We start from the raw sequence: 20397 nt of genomic DNA, 5'->3' as shown, positions 1-20397 counted from the left end.
TGAGAAACTGAAGTACCGGCACAGCATTGATTTGTATTTAATAATCCTTTTCCAGTGAATCTGGAATGTTCAAAAAAGAACCAAAACAACTTCAGTAGAAAAAATATTAATCTAAATTTTTAAAAAGTGAACTCTGAAATAAATAACTTAAATAAATAAATGAACAAATCAAAAAATATATCAAGTAAGTTTCCCAGCAGGTATGGAGTCTTGAGCTCATGGATTTTTAAATGAAAGTATCTTTGATGTTTGGTAAAGTGTGTGTAAACCTAAATGAACTGATGTATATGTGTGTATGTATGCATACACTGTTTGTACTGTATATCATTCAAGGAGTGCGTTTAATGCATCAGTGCATTTCTGGCAGCGGTCACAGTGTTCTTCATCAGCATTGCAACTGTCATCGGACCCACGCCTCCGGGAACAGGTGTGATGAAACCTGCCTTCTCCTTCACTCCTACAAAAAGTCAAACAAATTGACAAAGAGTTAAAGCTATAGTGCGTAGGTTTTGTCGCCCCCATAAGGAATTCTAAGTAGTGACAACAAAACTGTCGGCGCGTCCACATGATACAAGCAGGTAGGTGATCGCGCACGATTAGTCAGAAATGGATTTATTTTGATTATTTACCCTCAAAGTCCACGTCCCCGATGAGCCGGAGCTTCCCTGTGTTTGGGTCCTGGATGCGGTTTATGCCCACGTCGATGACGGCTGCCCCCTCTTTCACCATATCTGCTGTGATCAGCCCAGGAACACCTATACACAGCAACCAAGAAGAGGTTTACAGTTAGAAGATGACCCGTCTTCCTTAGTTATTCTAAGAAAACTATTTAAATTACACCATCACATGGGAGTGAGAATGTCAGCTACAGCCCTGCAGCCCGTGGACACATCATGCCTCTTGACAAAAATAAGATAAAATAGGCTTTATTGATCCCACACTGGGGGATTCCCTTGTTACAGCAGCTCAAATGCCACACAACAAATAAGAAAAATACACATTAAATAGCTATAAATAAATAAAAATAAGAATAAGAGTAATAACAGTAATATGAACAATATAAACAGCTCTTTTATATACAGACCAGTAAGAATATATACAGATGAAAGAGCTTCTGTGTTCTGATTAAACAAATTAATTTAATATGCACCTTGTAAGCAAAATATAATTTGAAATTATTTGGATTTTCCAACCAACCTCCACACCAATTTTAAGAGCCCATATTGGGACAAAGATACACATTTTGCAGGTTCCAGTAGACTAAACAGCAAGTTCTTTCTGCTTGCCATCATTTTTTAATCACAGGTTCTTTAGGACGAATTATTACTTTACCTTGGACTTAAAAGTCAGCATTGCAGAATCAGAAGATACCTTAGCTGACTGTCTAGGAGGAAGGAAATAATTAGGCATTGTGTATTTATTTTGATAACCCCTCTACTTTGATGATGGCTGCCAGAAAGCGGTCAATTTTAATTCCTCATACTGCAATTACAGCTACTCAACAGAGTCAAATAACAATTAAGTACCAACTTAAGAAAATACTAAAGAAAAGCACACACAGACATCAGAGGAGCTCATCGACACGCTAACCCTAAACTACACCTGGATAATTTCCTACTAACAGCAATTCTAACCATTAAACCTAGATGCGTGAAGAGAGAAGAAAACCATTTTTGACAGTTGTACAGGGGATGGCTAGAATTCACTTAATCATACAGAGCAGCGTGAATGCAGTTTCTTATTTCCAAAAATCAAAACTCACATTCAGGCTCAGAAACATCCTCCTATGTATTAGAAAGGTAGTACAACATGGCACCCGCTAAGATATACTTAAGAATCGTTCGACAGATACTCCTGCTCTGCATTGACTGATTGTCTCACATTCCATCTGCCACACATCACTATTGTTCTCAGAAAAACTGTAATCCGTGACCACTGTTGGAACAGAGTAGTAGGTAAATATAATGAAACGTTCTCAATTTTGACGTGATCACTTCAAGTAAGGGCTGGTAAGCACTTTCACAATGTGTCCTTCTCGTTGCGTTACCAGGCCACGTAATTCCCTCTTTGGCTCGCCAACATAATGAAACAGCATCAGACACTGGTATTAGGTACATATGAAGCTGGAACCGCTTCAATAATAATAAAAACAGAATAAAGTAAAAATTTTGTAATGCAACATTGTAATTAATAGAAAAATATGGTCCTTTAAGGGAAAACAACATTACGCATTATTAGCTAATCCAGTTATTAGAAAGTGAAAACAAAGATGAACGATAAAGTTATTACTCATTACTCGATTTTGCATTACGTAGTTCATCTTTGACCTAATATCTTGTAGTTGTGCTTACAGCAGGGGTCTTCAACCTTTTTTAAGCCAAGGACCCCTTAACTGAAAGAGAGATGGAGCAGGGACCCCCTACTACATAGTAGTACTGCATAGTAAACTGGGCCTACATTAACATGTAGGGCGGCCTAAAGCCTTTATACAGACCTTTTTTGCATAGAATACTAAGCTATTCAAATAGCATAATAATTGTTGGCATGATTTTAAAAATCAAGTTTTAATGTTAAACATACATGTGGCACAATGAATCCAGGGCTGATTTATGCTTCTGTGTCGAATCGACGGCGTACCCCTGCAGACCCCTCTGCATCGCCGCGAACCCCCCTCTGAGCCCTTTGCTGTAGCTCGACGTGCACCTCCAAAAATTTGAAACTTTGCGTCAAGGCGACGCAGACCGCAAGGACTGTGATTGGTCAACTCGTCCTGTGTGTTGATAGTCGGTGTTTCAAGCAGCCTACTGTGGGGAGTAGCAACATGCTAGTTCACTGATATAAGCTTTGCAAATAAACTCAGACATATTTTGGTTACAATGACGGAGTTATCCGGTTGTAAAGTGTCTATATGTCAGTAACATTTGGAATTAGCCCTTCTCCAGCAAGCAGTACTTTGTGGGCAGTTGTGCTAAAGTTTGCTTGCTAACATAACAAACTGGCTGGCAGACACCTTGCAAAACAGCCTCAGACTTATCACCCCCTAGCGTTATGGCGGTGAAATGCACCGCGATGCAAAGCAACCCCGAGGCAGAACTCCGAATTGAGAGAGTTGACGCAGAAGCATAAAACAGCCTTTAGGATGAACTAATCTGTTGATGGCCTTAGTGACTACCTTTCCTATAGGCCAGTAAGCAGTGGGGATTTGTATTCGCTAATAATATGTTGGATTCTAGGGGTGGGTGAAAAAAAACAAAAATTGTTTGCGATTGTTTCACGATATTTTCTCTGGCAGTACTGTATCGACACACAGATGCCAAGTATCAATTATTATATATGTGTTGGTCAGTTTGTCTGCTTGACAATCCCATTTTGCAGCAATAAAATTAAAACGAGATGAACAAACAGAGACATTTATCTTTTTAAATAAAATAGATGTTGACAATGTTTCCTTTTGGGGACATCATTTGAAATTGGGAAAAATTTGAGTTGGAAAAACGTACAAAAATTTCAATATATCGCAGAATATTGCAATATGTTTAAAATCGCAATAATATCGTATGGTAAAATAAGTATCATGATGATATGGTATTGTGAGGCCTCTGGTGATTCCCACCCCTATTGGATTCATGTTAAGACTTCTTAATTTTTGAAAAACCTTTCAAAAATTAACAATAATTTGGAGCCCCCACTGCATTGACTCTGAGTACCCCCTAGGGTCCTGGACCTCCTGTTGAAAATCCCTGGATTACAGTACAACAGGCAAATATAACGGACATAGCCATGCTTCCTGTATGCCATAGACTGACACACTGCAACCTAATGTGAAAATCAAACATTTATTTTTGTAAAAATCAAAAGACAGTTTTAAAAAAACATTTATATTCACTTCATTAACTCCATTCAAATTTGGCTTGAAATTGTCACATTTTAACACAAATAACCTATTACACAGATAGACCTTTGACGTAAAGGAAATTGATTCATTGAGAAATTTGTCGCATATTAACTTACTTGATACTAAAAAAAATGTTTAGCAGCCTTAAAGCTGACTGATATGTTGTGAAAACCTCTGCATGATTTTGTACTATTAACAAACTTGAAAGACTTTGCTCTGTATCAGATACGTCACTTTGGTAATGACTTTTGAAACTGTAAATTAATAGACAGGCATGTGTCTTAATGGTGTCTGGGGTGTAATTACCTGCAGCTGCAATGATTATGTCAGCCAGGCTGGTTAGCTCATTCAGCTGTTCCTTGGGTGTACATCTGTGGGCAATGGTCACTGTGGCATCACCTGAGAGGAAACAGATTTCTGCCAGGATTACATTTCACATCTGGCAATTACATAAAACAGAGAAAGCTTATATATCAAAAAACTCAACAGATCTTGGAACAAGTCTCTTTTGGATAAGATAAGATATAAGATATACTTTATTGTCCCCGAAGGGAATTTTTTTTGGACTCTGTCCATTCCACAGCTTTACAAAGACAACACAAAATACAGAAAATAAGCATTTCTCAACACATACTCTCATGCAACACAAAACATTTTCTAAACACAAGCTCCAGTTTATGAAAGAGCTGCCATTTTTTAATTAACACCGCGATTTCATTTACTGACATTCTGTCATGGTGCTGTCTGTTTTCCCTCTCCTATATGTATACCTGTTGCAAGCCTTGTTTTGACTTTTTTGTGTTTTTTGTGTCCAGATTCCCACTACAGCCCTGGAAGCCCAGTCTGCCTGTCTGAGCCTTGTTCTCCTCTCGAACCTGCTTCTCACCTGTCTGCCCGCTCTCAGCCCCAGGGGATATCCAGCACCTGCATCACTCATTTTTTGTGTTCAATAAACCTCAATACCTGTTCCGACCTTTTTTCAGAGTCTGCGCTTGAATCCAGACAGCCCAGCCTAACACATTCATACATGTTTAACAGTATCAGGAGCATGTGGTCCTTTATTTCAGATAAAATACTGAAATGAAATCAATATTTAAACTTTTAAGAACCTGTTGATGAATATTTCACATGGACTACATGAAACCTGCACATCTATTTATGCATCTTGGTGCTTAAGACAACTGCATTATTTGATTTGTCAGTTTACGCAATTGTGGGCAAAAAAGTTAATAAAAAAGTTTAATAGTTTTAGTTTAGTTTTATTATATGCATCTGCCTGACTTAGCTCAGGAGGTAACAGTGACTTATCAATCACACAGCACACATTCACTCCACAATAAAAAGTCAGAGAAGCATGCTACACTATAAAAAAAGAAAAGAGTCTGAGTTTTTACAAGCTTGGAAAAGTAGAAGCAAACAGCTTTTGGTCAGGGTATGTCATTTCTTAGTGCTGCGAGCGGTACAACATTTACCTCCTTTGTATTGAGTTTCAGAGGAGGATATCTCAAAACCATAGCACATGAAATGTAAACTATTTACATTCAGTATCAGTAGCACTAGGGGTAAGACTAAGACTAGAGAAAGAGTGTGTACGCACTTGTTAAATATAAAAAAATACAGTAGCCTGCTTATTATTACCATGTTTATTAGATTAATCTTGATCATGAAATTCTCTTTGAACTCATCAAAGCAGTGATTCATTCTTCAGTGACCCACACGACAGGTGGTACACTACACAATAAAGGAAAGGAACATGACGATAGTAATCCTAATCTTTATCTAAAATAGTCAACGACATCCTGCATAGTCACATCAGTCAACTGTGACAAGGAAGCCAGGTATGGGGTGGGAAAGAGGATCACAGGGCTTCAAGGGAAAGAGGCAAGTCACAGCACATCAAACATCCAGGATGCATTCCTTATGAGGTGTGTGTGTGTGTGTGTGTGTGTGTGTGTGTGTGTGTGTGTGTGTGTGTGTGTGTGTGTGTGTGTGTGTGTGTGTGTGTGTGTGTGTGTGTGTGTGTGAGTGAGTGAGTGAGTGAGTGAGAGTGAGAAATTGAACTCCTTAAACTAAACTCCTTATATTGAAGTTTAGCAGAGTGTATTTGCCACAGTTATACCGGGTGCTGGTTTTTAGCTTCATCAGTTTTAAAACCTTGTCATTGGTTCACTTTAGCCTTTTCTTTCAAGGAATAGTAGAGTAACAGCCCAAGTTTCCAACATGCACAACATTCTTCTTCAGTGACACAATCTGATATAAAATGCAAATAAGGATTGAAACCATACATAAAAATCCAAGTTCAATATTTTTTTAAGACGTATCTAGGTTATATTTTGACACGCTTTCACTTGTTTGATTCCAGTTCAATACAATGCATAATGGAAGGTCGGAGTAAAAACATGGCTCTCAGATATTATCTAAGTAAACTTGGTGTGTTGACAACTGGCTTTGCATTAATATTCAAATCTAAAAAAGGTATGTAATAGCTTCAAAGGGACCCTGGATACTCAGTGTGTACAAGCTTATAAGATTAATCGGTGCAAGTCGAAGGATTTTAATGGAACAGGTTTTTTGTTTTAGGTCAGATAAGTTCCTTTAAATCCTTTAATAGACTGGCCCACCAGTCTATGATACATTACATATAAGAACTAAAGACCACAAAATCCCCAGTTCAATTCCAGCGAAGGAGCAATATTCATATTGATATTTCAACCTGTTCTCTCCTTTTTTTTGTCTGTCTCTACTGTTGAGAATTAAACAATGGGGAAATGCCACATTGAGAAAAGAAAAATACATAAACAAAAGACTAGAATTATCAGAGCAATGTTCCAGAAATGTAAATGATGTGTATGATGATGTGTATGATCTGTTGCACTACAGTGTTCATCTCTTCCTCTATTCTCTGCCAGACATGCTCTGTAACTTAAAAGAGGTGTTATAGTTTGAACGGCATGTATCAGAAGCACTTCGTAGCCAAGTCATTTGAGACCGCCATGGACTTAGTCTAGTTCCAACACTTTCACCAGCAAAGCAACCCAAAACTATGACGCAGCCCACTAATACCTCTTTCACACCACCTACCAGGGTTGGGCTAAGGTTGTCTGATCAGGGTTCAACCTCCTTTTGGAAATATAAACCAAGCCAGTCTACATGGGTATATCCCTGGTCATGACAATTCAGAGATCACCTGGGTCAATGCATAACAATTACCTTAAGTACTAGAAATGGGCGTGGCTTTCACATACTATTCAGTGAACAGCTAATGGTGCGATCTTTTTGTCTTGTAATCGCAACTAGTAGCTTGAGTATGACGTCACATCCATGTCGAAAAACGAATAACCGTGGGTTGTTGCGTTCTTTTTGTCACACAATACTACGAGTCAGAGAAAAGATGGATTTTTGTAACATTTTTAGTAACATTTAGGATTCTATTCACCCAGTTGTTGACATATTACACAAATATATTTCACAGTTTGATACATGAAAATTACGATTTGATTAACATTAACGTTCGGCTACTGCTCTGCTTTCTGCTCAAGACTCGGCTTAAAGCCATTGTTGTCATATAGCAACCGAGCGTCTCTAGCCAATTACAGCTGCACAAGCTACAAAATAACTAATTAGGCGGTATTTAACTCCTAATAAGACTATAGCAACATGCCTATAGGTAGCATTATACAGTGCTATGTGTACGACTTCTTAATTTGGTTACAACAAAGACAAAAGTGCTTAAAATTGTAGAAAACCACAATGTTTACTACGTGTGATGCACGACGTAGCCATCTTTGAAAGTGAACTCGGGGTCCTCTGAGTTCAGACGACTTGAGGAGTCGTATATACGACCTCGGTGGCGTTCTTTTTGCAACTTCCGGTTCGTAACTCCGGAAAACAACTCGTAAATCGACTTCGGTGGACAAAAAGAACGAACCATTACATCACATACTCCAGTCCATCGGTGTACCACAAGAACTTAAATGTTTTGTAGCTACTTGTAGTCATTGTACAGTAGGGAGAGATAAACAAGGCTTACTTCATGATTGTTTCGCAGAGATTACGTTCTAAAGTACAAATAAATAACCATCAAACACTTCTCAGATGATTTTGTGACGAGTGATTTCTCAGCTCTGCATATTTATTGCAGCAGCTGAGAAATGGTTACTCTAGGATACATTTTTGACTATTTTAAGACAAGGGGAGAACTTTTCTCTTTGTTGGATTTCAAAAAAAAGGAAAGTTGGGCTTTGCTGTTGGATTCATCACTCATTTTTAAAAAAGACAGACAAAAAGAGAGAGATTTGCGCTCCCCAGCAGCTGCACTGAACTCAGGCTGCAGACGGGTGTCTCGTGCCAGAGAGAGGGAGTAAGAGTGGCGGTACAGAGAGAATTAAACACAACTTATTTTTATACGTTAAGTTTCTAACGCTGTTTTTTTACAGGCAGTTTAGCCTGTAAAACGCCGCTACCTCTGTGCAAAAGGCAGACTAGTGAACACCCGGGCACTCCCTGTCAGTGGCTGTTTTCGGAAAGGAATTGATATAGATATAGAACAATGGGAATTGAACCGTTCCAATCTGCTGTTGTTGAAGCTGCCTGTAATTATCCTAGTTTTATACATGCTATGGTGAAAACTCAGTGTAAAGCACAGTGAGACAAAATGTATGTTGTTGTTTTTTCAAAGTGTGCGGCGAACATAGGCGGTGGCCTGTGACGACTGCCCCACAGTCATTTCCAACCAATCACATCATTTGTCCCGCCCCGGCTGTTAGCGACCCAGGTTGTGCGCAATTCACGTTGAAATTGACCCTACTCTACCCTGATCAAACCCACCTGGCAACCTGGGTCGCGAAGCCGAGTAGATCGGGGAGGGTTACTATTCAAACACACAGTTGACCTAGGTATAACCCTGACTGAGCCATTGGTGTGAAAGGGGTATAAGTGATGACAGTGGGGACCGCAGCTGTGTTTCAGTCTATGACCTTTATGTCTGATAAAAGGTCTGATTTTTTTAGGTTACCCACTCCTTTCTACTATAGTTTTGAAAGGTCAAACATATCTTGCTTCATCAAAAAGCAAATCCCATGCAATACCTTCCAAGTCCACTCCCTTCTTCCTATACCCATAAAAGGACAGTTAATCCGTCTGCCCAAAGTCTCGCCCTGTCAGTACTCTTCCTTCACGGTTTCTGTTTTTTTCCTCTTGGAACTCCTCTGGCAGGATGTGCATCAGTATTTATTGTTTGATTAAAAAGGTGAGGAGTCATTAAAGCCCTTCAATTATTGGTCACATCCTGATGACGAAAACATCAAATATCTTTCAGGCAAAGCCAAGATGGTGCAATATAATTTGCATACAAAGAGCAGCACTCATTACAATGCTGACTTACCTGCACAGGCAAAGATAAGCATGCGTTCATGCGCACGCACATAAATACAAACACACTTACCCCCGGGGCGTTCATGCTTGCGATCAGTGTGCAGCAACATTGCAATGGGCATTCCAACATTTTTGGAGCGACCAGCGACCAGCACATTCTTCCCCACCGTCTCAATACCTGCAAACATATTTGTAAAGGGAAAATCGTGGAGAACTTCAGCGTACAAGGAGCACAACTGTTTGAAAAACACAAAATAGTGAACTTTAACAAAAACATCACAGAGAGCCAGGGGCAGTATTTCACCTTTGACTGATATAACCGGCATGTGGAGGGAGGTTTTTCTTTTGGCTGCACCACAGCCTGGCACCACATTGTCGCGCCTGTGACAATTATTGTCAGCAGACACCAATAGTCATTAAAGTAATTGATAGTGGGAGGAGAGGTATGTATAAATTAGACTGATATATCAGTTTGCTGATGAAGTTTATTATATATATATATATATATATATATATATATATATATATATATGGTTGTGAAATACACACACACACACACACACACACACACACACACACAGAGGTGTATAAAGTACTAGAGACTCATACAAAGTACAAGTGCTCTATCAAAAAAGTGACTTGAGTAGAAGCAGAAGTGCTCTTTAAGCACTTAAATAGAAGTACTAAAGTATTCAACATTTTTTGTACTTAAGTATTGCAAGTAGTTTAAAATGTACTACTCAAGTACTGAAAGTAAAAGTACAAGTATTGTGTTATTTAGTTATTCAAGAAAGCAGTCAAAGGTTTGAATATCATATTGTTTATATTATGTCAAATGTTTAGCCAAGGCTGTAGCCAAAGGAATTAACAAATATTAATTATATTAAAAATAACAAATATTAACAAATACTGAAATAAAATGTACAATTATCACACTGTGCAAGTAAAATGAACATCCTCTCCAGGACAGTAACGATTAAAGCCCCATAAAAAGTTATCACACACTAGCTAGCTAGTAACGTGTGATGTACAGGAAAGTAAGCAAGCTAGCAACACACAGATAAACTAGCAGCTTCACATCACAGGGTCAAACGGTTAACATTCAGTACTCACTGCAGACTCAAACAACTCCGGAATAGCTTCATCTGCTGCAACAATAGCTAAATAGAAAGAGTTCAAACTTACATTGTCTCTGACTTCTGAACGGGCAACCGTAATGAAAAGAAACACGACGCGATCTCTGAAATTTCTTACGTAACTAACGTACACCCGCTAACCTACACAGTTTCCGTAGCGTGAGGAATTCACAACAGTAACGAGTAACGATGAAGCACACAAAAAAATATCTATCGGAGTAAAGTAAAAGTGGAAATAGGAGAAAAAAATAATACTCCAGTAGAGTACAGATATAGCCTTTTGGGACTTAAGTAGAGTAGTGAAGTAGTTCTACTTCGTTACTATACAGCTCTGTGTATGTACCTTTTCTCCTTGCTCTACCTAAGATTGCTTGAAGAAGGATTTTTTTTAAACTTTCTTTTTTATTGGTTGGAGAAGCTTAGATGTAATATTGTTGTGAAATAAATAATTAATAAACAAAGAACTGACTAAAGAAGTAAATTAATGGGTAAAATCCCCATAGATGATACAATTACAATGCAAGTTTCGTGACTCTTATTTTTTATTTCCACAAACTATCTCAACCTGACAGTCAACACTACCTCTAGTCCTCCCTGCCCCAAAAGCCCAGTAGTGTGTCCATGTAGTGCGGAGATAGAAGGAGAAAAAAACCTACCCCGTCTCATCCTCAACACATTCTTAAAAAGGGACAGCAGAAAGCATCCTAAGCAGCTTCAACACAGTCTGGTATGGGAATTGCAAAAATGTGCTAATAGATAGTAGCTGATAGTGAAGACAGGGTCTCTCACTTCTTCATAGAGTATAGGGCACTTATCATTAATAGCATCATGATGATCATCATAAACACTTCATCCAAAAAAAGCCTCCAACATTGTCAAGGACTCTCCCACACGCTCTCACAGACTCTTTATCCCTGAAAAATATGTTTTTCATGTAACATTTCTTAATTCTTGCACGACATCTCCAAGTACAGTCAGTTCAGTCAGAATCAAAATCATCATGTAGCATGACTGGGTTCCTTGTCTTAACGTGAGAAAAGGATGTCTTTTTAATTAATTTAATTAACCCAGCCTGCTCTTTGAAGAGTGATATGTCTTATTTTAAGTAATTATCATTTCATTCCGATTGGAAACTTTGAACAATATTTTTGTAACTCATTATACAAGTAAATCTGAGTTTGTAAAAAAGAGCAACTACATTACATTTTGGCACAGCATATTCATACCAAATTGTTAATATGGCAGAATATTTACATTCTTACTTGGTCAAAAAGCTGACTGAGTGGTCCAGTGCATTTAAACGGTAGACAGATTTGAAGTGCAGGTCGGAAAATGATTGTCAGGCGCCATCTACTGAGCCGCACATGAAAGGACAGGATGATCACCCCCCCCCCCCCCCAACAGGGATGACAATGCAGCGAGCACAGTAATTAATTTACCTAAAGTAACAAATTGAATGTGCTTCTATTAGGTAATATCAAGATTAGTCTCGCATTGCCAGACCTGTCTCCACAGGGCTGTGTCAGTGCTGGAGTACCACCTATCTATTCTGGGATAGGGGGAAAAAATGCTCTGGCTTGTTTGTATTTCTGTAAACCATTCACAACCAACCTGGCCGGCTCTAAGCCCCAATAGCGGAGAAAGCAAGAGGGGAGGAATGCGTTGGATTCCAGGCTTCATCCTAGAAATGTAAATCCCTTGAGCTAGACTATATCAAGATTGATAAAAATTTGATTAATAATAGTAATAGGTTGCACTAAATACAACCTTCAGAAATACTAATACTTTCAATAGATTGTTTGCAGCAGTTAAAAAAAAACTAGAATTACCACCACACGGTGGTATGCCTCTGCCAACCAGGCAAGTCAAGACATATACATACATACATATATACATACATACATACATACATACATACATACATACATACATACATACATATATATATATATATATATATATATATATAGTGAAGACTTTGAAGGAATTTAATTAAAAAAGGTATTACTTTTTTTTTGGCGAAACGTGGATGCTTCATACACATTTTAAACCCGGCAGCACAGAAGATCTATACAGTAGGCACCTGAGATTAGTGTCACCAGTTCAGTATCTGACCAAATGTGAAACATGGTCACAATATCCCATTCTGTTTCTGAGTTATGGCATTCAATAATGGCCAGGAAAGTGTTTTTGCAGAACATTATGATGTCCCACTGAAGTTGACCTTTTTGGTGTAAAATGTCATCACTTCATCATGTTATCCTATTAGAAATGTGTGTGAAATGTTGTCATAATTGGCATATGAATTCTTGAGTTAAGTCGGTTATGTCTCGGCCACGGCTGTCTCAGAGGCATAAGAAAAGAAAAACGCAAACACACCGTGAAAAGCACATAACACAACAGCATTAGAAATGGAGCTAAAAATTAATAATGGAGCTGAAGTTTTTCGTGGTTTACCTGCTCTTTTGATGATCTCCCAGACAGCTGCAGGTGTGGCAGGCACCATGGATCTCTGGTCTAGACACAGCTTACCGATATTCACAATATGGAAGCCGTCCACATCCTTCTCTGGAGCGATGGCATTACATACTGCTCGCTCATTGATGTGCTCTAAAGAAGAGAGGGAGTAGGACAGATACTTAATGATATTACATATAATAGGGTAAGGTCAGGCCATTCAAAGGCAAGAAACTTCACTCATACATTCAAATAAAAAATAAAAATCAAGTTTAATAAACCAAACGTTACTATAATGGAAGTTTACTTATTTAACTGAAGCCCACCTTGATCCAATTGTCATATAGCTTCCACAATGATCTTTTGTTAGGGAAGAATTATATAAATGCAATCACTGCAAATTGAACTGTACAGACGAGCTCTTTTGTTTAACTTTGATGTCAGTGAGAAAAACTCATGTGCACACACAGCTGTGGCGCCTGTGTTTACCGGGAAGTGGCAGCTGCACCAACAATCCGCTGACCCTCCAGTCACGGTTCATCTTGTCAATCAGCTCCAGCAACTCCTCCTGGGAGACCGAGCTACGCCGCACCACTGTGTCACTGGAAATACCTGGAGAGCACACACATATCACACACACACACACACACACACACACACACTCCATGTTCATGTTGCCATGCACATGTTTGTTTGCAGTTGTGTGACTTCACACACTACATTTATTTTGCTTATGAAAAATGTGTTTATCCATGTGTATCTACAGTATATGTACATGCATGCCAAAAAATGGGAGATATGTTCAGCAATGCACGCAATGCTCATACCCAGGATGCTAGCTGCCCGGGTCTTGTTCCGAACATAAGTACGACTGGCTGGGTCGTCCCCCACCAAGACAACTCCTAGGTGGGGTCTCATGTTGCCCTGAGCTACCAGCTCTTCCACATCACGCTGGATTTCTCTGTGGAGCTGACGAGCCAACTCTGTTCCCGAAATCACCACAGCGGCGTGCCTGGAGAGGTAATCCATAAAAACATGAATGAATGCTGATCCTTACAGAATGAATCCTACGGACATTGGTGATAGTGCTAACTGTTTATATAGCGCCACCACAAGGTTGAAATGTGTGGTTTTAAGTTTAATATATAAAGAAAACTATTGGATAGACCCACATTAATGTTATTCTCTGACATGTATGTCCTCCTCAGAAGGAACTGTAATCACTTTTTGTAACACATTTGTACACATTTTTCACAAGTCACATATCTACAGAACATTTTGACACTAAAATGGCATTTTTTCAGACTGACACATCAGGTAGGGCTGGGCGTATCGATCTAAACCAAGATGAGTATTAGTATGGGATCGATACTGTCGTGATGAGATAGATACTTTTGTTGCAGTTTCTCTCCGAGTTCATGCGAACACAGCGTCTCTCCAAGTCTGTGCCCAGTGTGCAAACATCACATCTCTCTCTCTCTCTCTCTCTCTCTCTCTCTCTCTCTCTCTCTCTCTCTCTCTCTCTCTCTCTCTCTCTCTCTCTCTCTCTCTCTCCTCCCCCTCCCAGCTCTGCCAGAGGCGGAGAGTCAGAAGAGTTATATTAATATTTATAGATTTTGGCGTTTGTTTACTTATTTTGTACAACTGACTTTGTTATTTTGCTACTGAATTTATTTTTCACAAATATCTGTGTGCAGTGTATTTTTTGTTGTGTTTTTTATATTGTTATATTCATATTTATACATTGTGGCTTTTGTTTACTTATTTTGCACAACTGACTATTTATCACAGATATGTGTGTAATGGAAGGTATTTTTGGTTGTGTTGTTGACTTTGTTATATTTATATTTTATTTTGTTGTATTTATATTTTAATTTGTAAAGTTGTTATTTTATTATTTTTATACCGTTAGCCTACCCCTAACATCAGGAGAAAATTAACTTTGCTCTTGCGAGATCTAGCTAGCAACAGAGAAGCATACGTCACTTAACGTTTGTGAACACCCTAACAAAACTTATTAATAAACTCCTTGATGCAAATACAGAGCTGCCAACTCTCACGCATTGGCCGCTGAAGTCAAAAAAAAGAAATAAGTGTCAACCCGGTTGTCAGTACCCGACCTGTTCCACCTGCACAATCCGTTCTGCGCATGCGCTGTGGTACGATGATTTACGACACTACCCGATCTGTACCCACCAAGGGGGTAAGCTTCGCTTCAGAACTCGAGCCATCATGGCGCCATTTTGTTGCTAACTGGCCATCACCTCCTGTTAGCATTCCGCTGACCGCCATTTTTTTTTACGTTACTTGACTGCGAATAACTTTACATCTGAAGCGTTTAAAGACTCTATTTGTCCGTTGTTTAGTTCCAAAGAAACACGACAATGTATAAAAGGCTCCATTAACTTGTGCCTCACGTTATGGCTCCGTAGCAGACGTTTTTGTAAAAATAGGCTAACGATTGTGTCATAACCAAGTGACTTACTGTCGCATAGTAGAGGAATTACCTATAGTACAGGAGAAGCTCGCAGGCAGTTTCGACTTACATGAGATGTTTAGGTTTAATTACTAATGTTAACTAGCATGTTAGTGATCAATAATTAGCCTGTGCCCATGTTATCTCCTTACATACACCTACAGTCTCCGTATCTGTAAGATTGGGAATGATTGAGATTTCTCTTGTCACAGCTACCAGAAGACTTACAACTTTCAGACACGTTGCTCACGTCACATTCTCTCAGTTGGAGGCTGCGCAGTAAAGCTGGCCATCACCGGAAAAGTGCTTCTAATAGCCTTCACTGGTCTCCGTCCAGAGCAACGGGGTCTATTGGTCCATTATATACTGTCTATGGACTGGAGCCGCAAAAAATGAATATAAATCTTCTTCGTCGTTAACTTGTCATCAGGGGCTGGCTTTCGGGCTATTGTCATGCATGTTGTATGTTTCATCGGTGTCGCGAGCTTACTGCCTAACCGGCTTAATTTATGGATATAACAAAGTTTTTTTATAGACGTATTTCCTGTTTACAAACATTACAGGGTGCGTGCGCATACCAGGGGCAGAAAGACAGATTGGTGAGCTGGTCCGATAATGCAAACGCATTTTTGTCTCAGTGCACATTGTCTTAGTCCCTTCATTTCGTCATGGTATTTATATAACACATACTCTATGGTCTTACAAAGCTAACGTTTTTGACCGATTACAATTTAATCATTTTTTGGGAGCTGGAGAGCTCTCGTTATGAGAAGTTAGCTATAGCTCTGTTTGCCATTCATTCCAATGGGGAAACATCGCGGCTAGACTTTCGACATACATTGCATATATTTACACTTTGAATTTCGTCCTGGTATTTATATAACACATACTCTATGGTCTTACAAAGCTAACGTTTTTGACCGATTACAATTTAATCATTTTTTGGGAGCTGGAGAGCTCTCGTTATGAGAAGTTAGCTATAGCTCTGTTTGCCATTCATTCCAATGGGGAAACATCGCTGCTAGAATTTCGACATGCATTCCGGTGGCGTATTCCTTTAAGCTTTCCTTATTGTTTGTATATAACTGCTGACTCAATAACACATGATTTTAGTTGGATCTGTTTGTCGGTCTTTAATTTTGCAGTGTTACTGTGATATATATGTATGGCTATAATTATCATTTTAGGCTCATGTAATAGCCCGTGTTAGCAGCAGGGTTACTCCTGAGTGTACCCTTATGGTTGGTTTATGCCTTAAAATAATATGTTAGTTTCAAAACATCACTGCAGTTTGATTGTTTTTAGCAGCAGAGGTTGATTGTGGGCGAGAGGGCGACAACACTGTCTTGGTTAGCTCGCCGAAGCTCTACTGCCACTGTCTCGGCAACGTTAGCTAATGTAGGCTAACTATAGCCAGTTAGCTTTGTATGTAACGTAACAAAAAACCCACCCATCTCAGAGGAGCGAAGCTTAATATTTCATTCAATAAAGTTATGTACAAAATGAGCACTAACGTCACAGGTCTTATGTTGGCAACGTGGACGCAGACGACTGCCTTCAGAGTTTACTATATCGATATAGTAAACTCCGAAGGCAGTCGTAATATTTACCTAGTAGGCTAGGCTAACACTGTTGCGCTAACGTTAGCAAATCATCGGCGTAGCTTTAGCTAGCTGTCTAAACTTGTCTCGAGTCCGGACCTTTAATTGTCTATGGTCCGGACTCGAGTACCACAGCCCTTACAGGTAGATATCACTTAGCTGAACAATCACAAGCTGCAACTTTTCTGATTGATACAATGGGAGTCTGACTCTTGCACATGACCCCAATCTGCCCCTCTTATGGCTTGAAGCCATAACCTCCGCCGGTTTTTGGCAAAAGCATGCTTCCCCCTAGGTGCGTTAAACATCAGGCATCCATCACTGGCTGTTTGTACAATTAACTACGCAACAACTCCTTGGCATTTTGACTTACACTATGCCTCTACTAGCTATCTACACAAAACACGTCTTCTTTCTGCCCCCCGGTTGCGTGCGCAAGCAGTGATGACGTTGCCGAGAAACTCATGTATAGTACAGAACAGGAACACTAGTAACCATAGTAACAGACCTCACCGGCCGGAGAGTGATTCTGAAGCTGAAGTCAGACGAACCGCGGACAAGTGGTGCAGGTTTGTGAATCCGCTGTTGTAACACTTGAGTTAAGTGACTGCAGGCTCTCAAGTGTCACGAATTGAGTGTGACAGTCACTCATTTCTGTCTTTTTTCACGCACTCCCGCCACATATTGTATTTCTCACGTGGAAAAACTATTTATAATAAATTGAATATGCTGCAGCGCCCAAAATGTCTCTGGCGCGCCGCTCTCACTATGGAACCGGCAGGAATCAAGCGCGTCTCCCCTGGAGTTGTTAGCATTGACATATATATATATATATAAGGTTGTTAGTCGAGCCTGCCACTTTTCAGCCAATCAAAAAAAGAAAGGGGCTACACAATAGCTAATAAGATTTAACGCAACAACCAATGACAAAAAGCAGCGTACAGACACTTTCCTAAATATTCACTCATTCAGAGACCCAAACTGGGCTCTGTGTCTGTCAGAAGGTCTGAGATCTACCGTATCAGCAGAGCAATCATGTAATGCACAGCAGATTATGGTGCAGGTAGATTATTTTGTGAAATATATTGACTATTATAACTTTATTTTTCTCAAAATATCACGACTCCTCCAAAACTCAGATAACACGGATATATTTTGAATGTGCACAAAGTTTTGGACATGAGCAGAAATCTTGCTCAAACAAATCTGAAATATTACAGTCCAGGGCTTTATTAATTCATTCAAATGAATTAATTTCATTGACGTGAATAATTGTCATATGCACATTTAAGGAGGTTACTTCCTCAACAAAAGATGCAAAAGAAAGGGGAAGAGTAAATGATGCCTAGGCTACATGTGTGCTGACTCAGATATAATTAGAAAAGCTGATATACAGGAGAATAAATAGATGAAAAATGAAAAAATAGTCTTTCTTTTTTCAAAAGAATTACATTAAGTGGGGCACAGAGGACAAGGGCCAAACATTACTGGGCCTTGGCACAAAAAAAGAAAGGCTATAACACATGCACAAAATGAGCCATGCTGTGTCTTTTGTCTTGCTGTTGGTATTTTTCAGTCTAGTTTCTGCTGGACCTTTTGGTGGGGAGAGGCCTTGTTTGAAGAATGATTTTCCCTCACTGCCTAATCTAATGAGATTTGGTCTTTGGCCACCAGTCCCCTTGGTACCCAAAAAATGGTTATTTCTATTTATTTAGTTTTAAAGGATTATAATGTATGTAAATCAGTGGTTCTCATTCTTTAGAATTTCAGTGGTCCTAGTAGATCCCTTTGGTAGACCAATGTTAATTTAATTTTGGGGTCCCTGGTCCCTACACTGAGAAGCGTAACAGTAATGTAAATGCTAAATGCCCTAAATACCTGTTGAGACTACAACAATGCAAATGTTGCAGTTTTGCACATATCATGTAAGACTCGATTTCTCCATTTCTTTGCACAAAACTCTCCAGAAAGTGCCATTTAATGGTTTATTTTCCAAAAAAAATCCCGGGGGGGGGGGGGCATACCCCCGGACCCCCCTAGGGAGAACCCCACCACATAACAAATCACAATTTAAACCCTGACAGTAATGATGCTGAATGAGACCAAGACATTTGCTTTGTAGTAGAAAAAGTTTGGATTCGCCCCACCAAATCTCACTCCAAGGTTTGGGGAAAAGTTGGCAGCTCTGCGAATATGTCTTTCAGCTGTGTAGCTTAATATCTTACGTTAGTAAAAGAACATATTAATAAATTATTGAATATAACTTTTTATCCATCCACAAGACGTTCACTAGCTAGCTATACGTTCTAATGAGGTGGCCACGCCCCTTATGTACCGTATGGTTTCAGGTTTCATACCATTGGCGCCGCAGTAGACTGTTCGCAAAGCCGGTCTACGGAAATTCTTTGCTGTTAGCTATATGATTAACGTAAAACTTTGTAAACAAAATAACAAAAACAAAAAAAGAAGAAAAAAAATTGGCGCCATTGCTATGTGGTTCCCTTTGCCAAACACGGTCTAGCCAATGTTTTTTGAAGAACCGCAACCGTTGGGTTTTGGAGCTTTAATGTTAACGGAAACGAGTCGACTAGCTAGCTAACGTTACCGCGGCAAAGAAACCAGAGTGACAAGTTAACGTTACTATTTTCTTGTCTACCGTGTGGTGTAACGTTAGCGTTCATGATATTATTAAATTGTGAATGGTGATTGATGAGATACCTGTGTGCCTAAAGACTGCGGTATACGGTCATTGTCAGCACCTGTGATTAACATTTACGGCTTGAAGCTCCTCTAGCCGCAGCAGCCAACATTCATTGTATGAATGCAGTGGGTTCTTTACACGTAAAGCCAACGACAACCGGAGAAACTACGGTGAGTTATGTAATAGTGACACGTTTGCTAAGAGCATTAGTCGATTTAATCAAACCTGTAATTTCTCCCCTCAGCTAAAGGTAACGTTATATCCGTTAAACCTGCCCTCTCTACCGTGAACGGTGAAACCTGCTGTCAATCACCATCCTCTGACACGTGACGGCACACACACACGCCTTCACCGGTGCTGAAGCAGCTCATCCTGCCGCAAAGTAATACCCTACAACAAAAGAAAAAAACAGCGCTGTTTTTAACGGAGTGCCGTTTACCTCGTCACCGACTGGTGAAGATGTCTCCTTTGATTCTCGCATTTTCTGTGCATCCGCAGTTTGGCCCGGCAGCAGTGATGGTGTAACCTAAACGGGCTACAAATCCTGAAGGAGGAGCGTAGCGGTGCAATAGAGGCCGCCATGTTTGTGTGTGTCGTAGAGCGTGTGTACGTCGTGCGTGCGCGAGAGGGAGACAGGGGACAGGCATAGATATATATACAGGGGGACAGGGCAGTGTTGTAGCTTCAGAAGCAGAGTTGGGGTGGTTGACGTTGCCATTATGAATGATATAGGCTGTACTAAACATACTGATGCTTAT

The 20397-nt window shown here is 39.6% G+C and overlaps 2 protein-coding genes across 4 annotated transcripts in view; one reads left to right on the top strand and one right to left on the bottom strand.

Moving 5' to 3' along the window:
- Positions 1-13: 13 nt before the first annotated feature.
- Positions 14-20272, bottom strand: mthfd2l (methylenetetrahydrofolate dehydrogenase (NADP+ dependent) 2 like). The gene is made up of 8 exons (XM_028579125.1): positions 20079-20272; positions 13689-13873; positions 13351-13473; positions 12862-13014; positions 9339-9446; positions 4202-4294; positions 630-755; positions 14-457 (listed from the first exon to the last, which is right to left on the bottom strand). Exons 1-8 carry the CDS (start codon positions 20219-20221, stop codon positions 342-344), a joined length of 1047 nt encoding a protein of 348 aa, XP_028434926.1. The 5' UTR covers positions 20222-20272; the 3' UTR covers positions 14-341.
- slc20a2 (solute carrier family 20 member 2) overlaps positions 17447-20397 on the top strand; it is a 63096-nt gene continuing 60145 nt past the window's right edge. For 2 of the 3 annotated variants that reach the window (XM_028579118.1, XM_028579114.1), the window contains exon 1: positions 19325-19809. The gene's annotated coding sequence lies outside the window, so the exon portion shown is untranslated. Of the gene's footprint in view, positions 17508-19324; positions 19810-20397 lie in introns of those variants that run through there. The other variant, XM_028579115.1, reaches the window with a different exon arrangement.

The sequence above is a fragment of the Perca flavescens genome, chromosome 5 (genome assembly GCF_004354835.1).
Source record: "Perca flavescens isolate YP-PL-M2 chromosome 5, PFLA_1.0, whole genome shotgun sequence".
Lineage (NCBI taxonomy): Eukaryota > Metazoa > Chordata > Actinopteri > Perciformes > Percidae > Perca > Perca flavescens.
The sequence above is the reverse complement of the archived record's forward strand: the minus strand, read 5'-3'. Positions and strand labels throughout refer to the sequence as shown.

Bases quoted from the DNA above. Each gene is read 5' to 3' on its own strand.
- mthfd2l (XM_028579125.1), bottom strand. From the start codon at position 20,221: ATGGCGGCCTCTATTGCACCGCTACGCTCCTCCTTCAGGATTTGTAGC. The intron at 13,015-13,350 runs GTAAACACAGGC...TCTCTTCTTTAG, and splicing joins GGTGCAGCTGCCACTTCCCG to AGCACATCAATGAGCGAGCA. The intron at 4,295-9,338 runs GTAAGTGTGTTT...GTTTCCTCTCAG, and splicing joins CAAGCATGAACGCCCCGGGG to GTGATGCCACAGTGACCATT.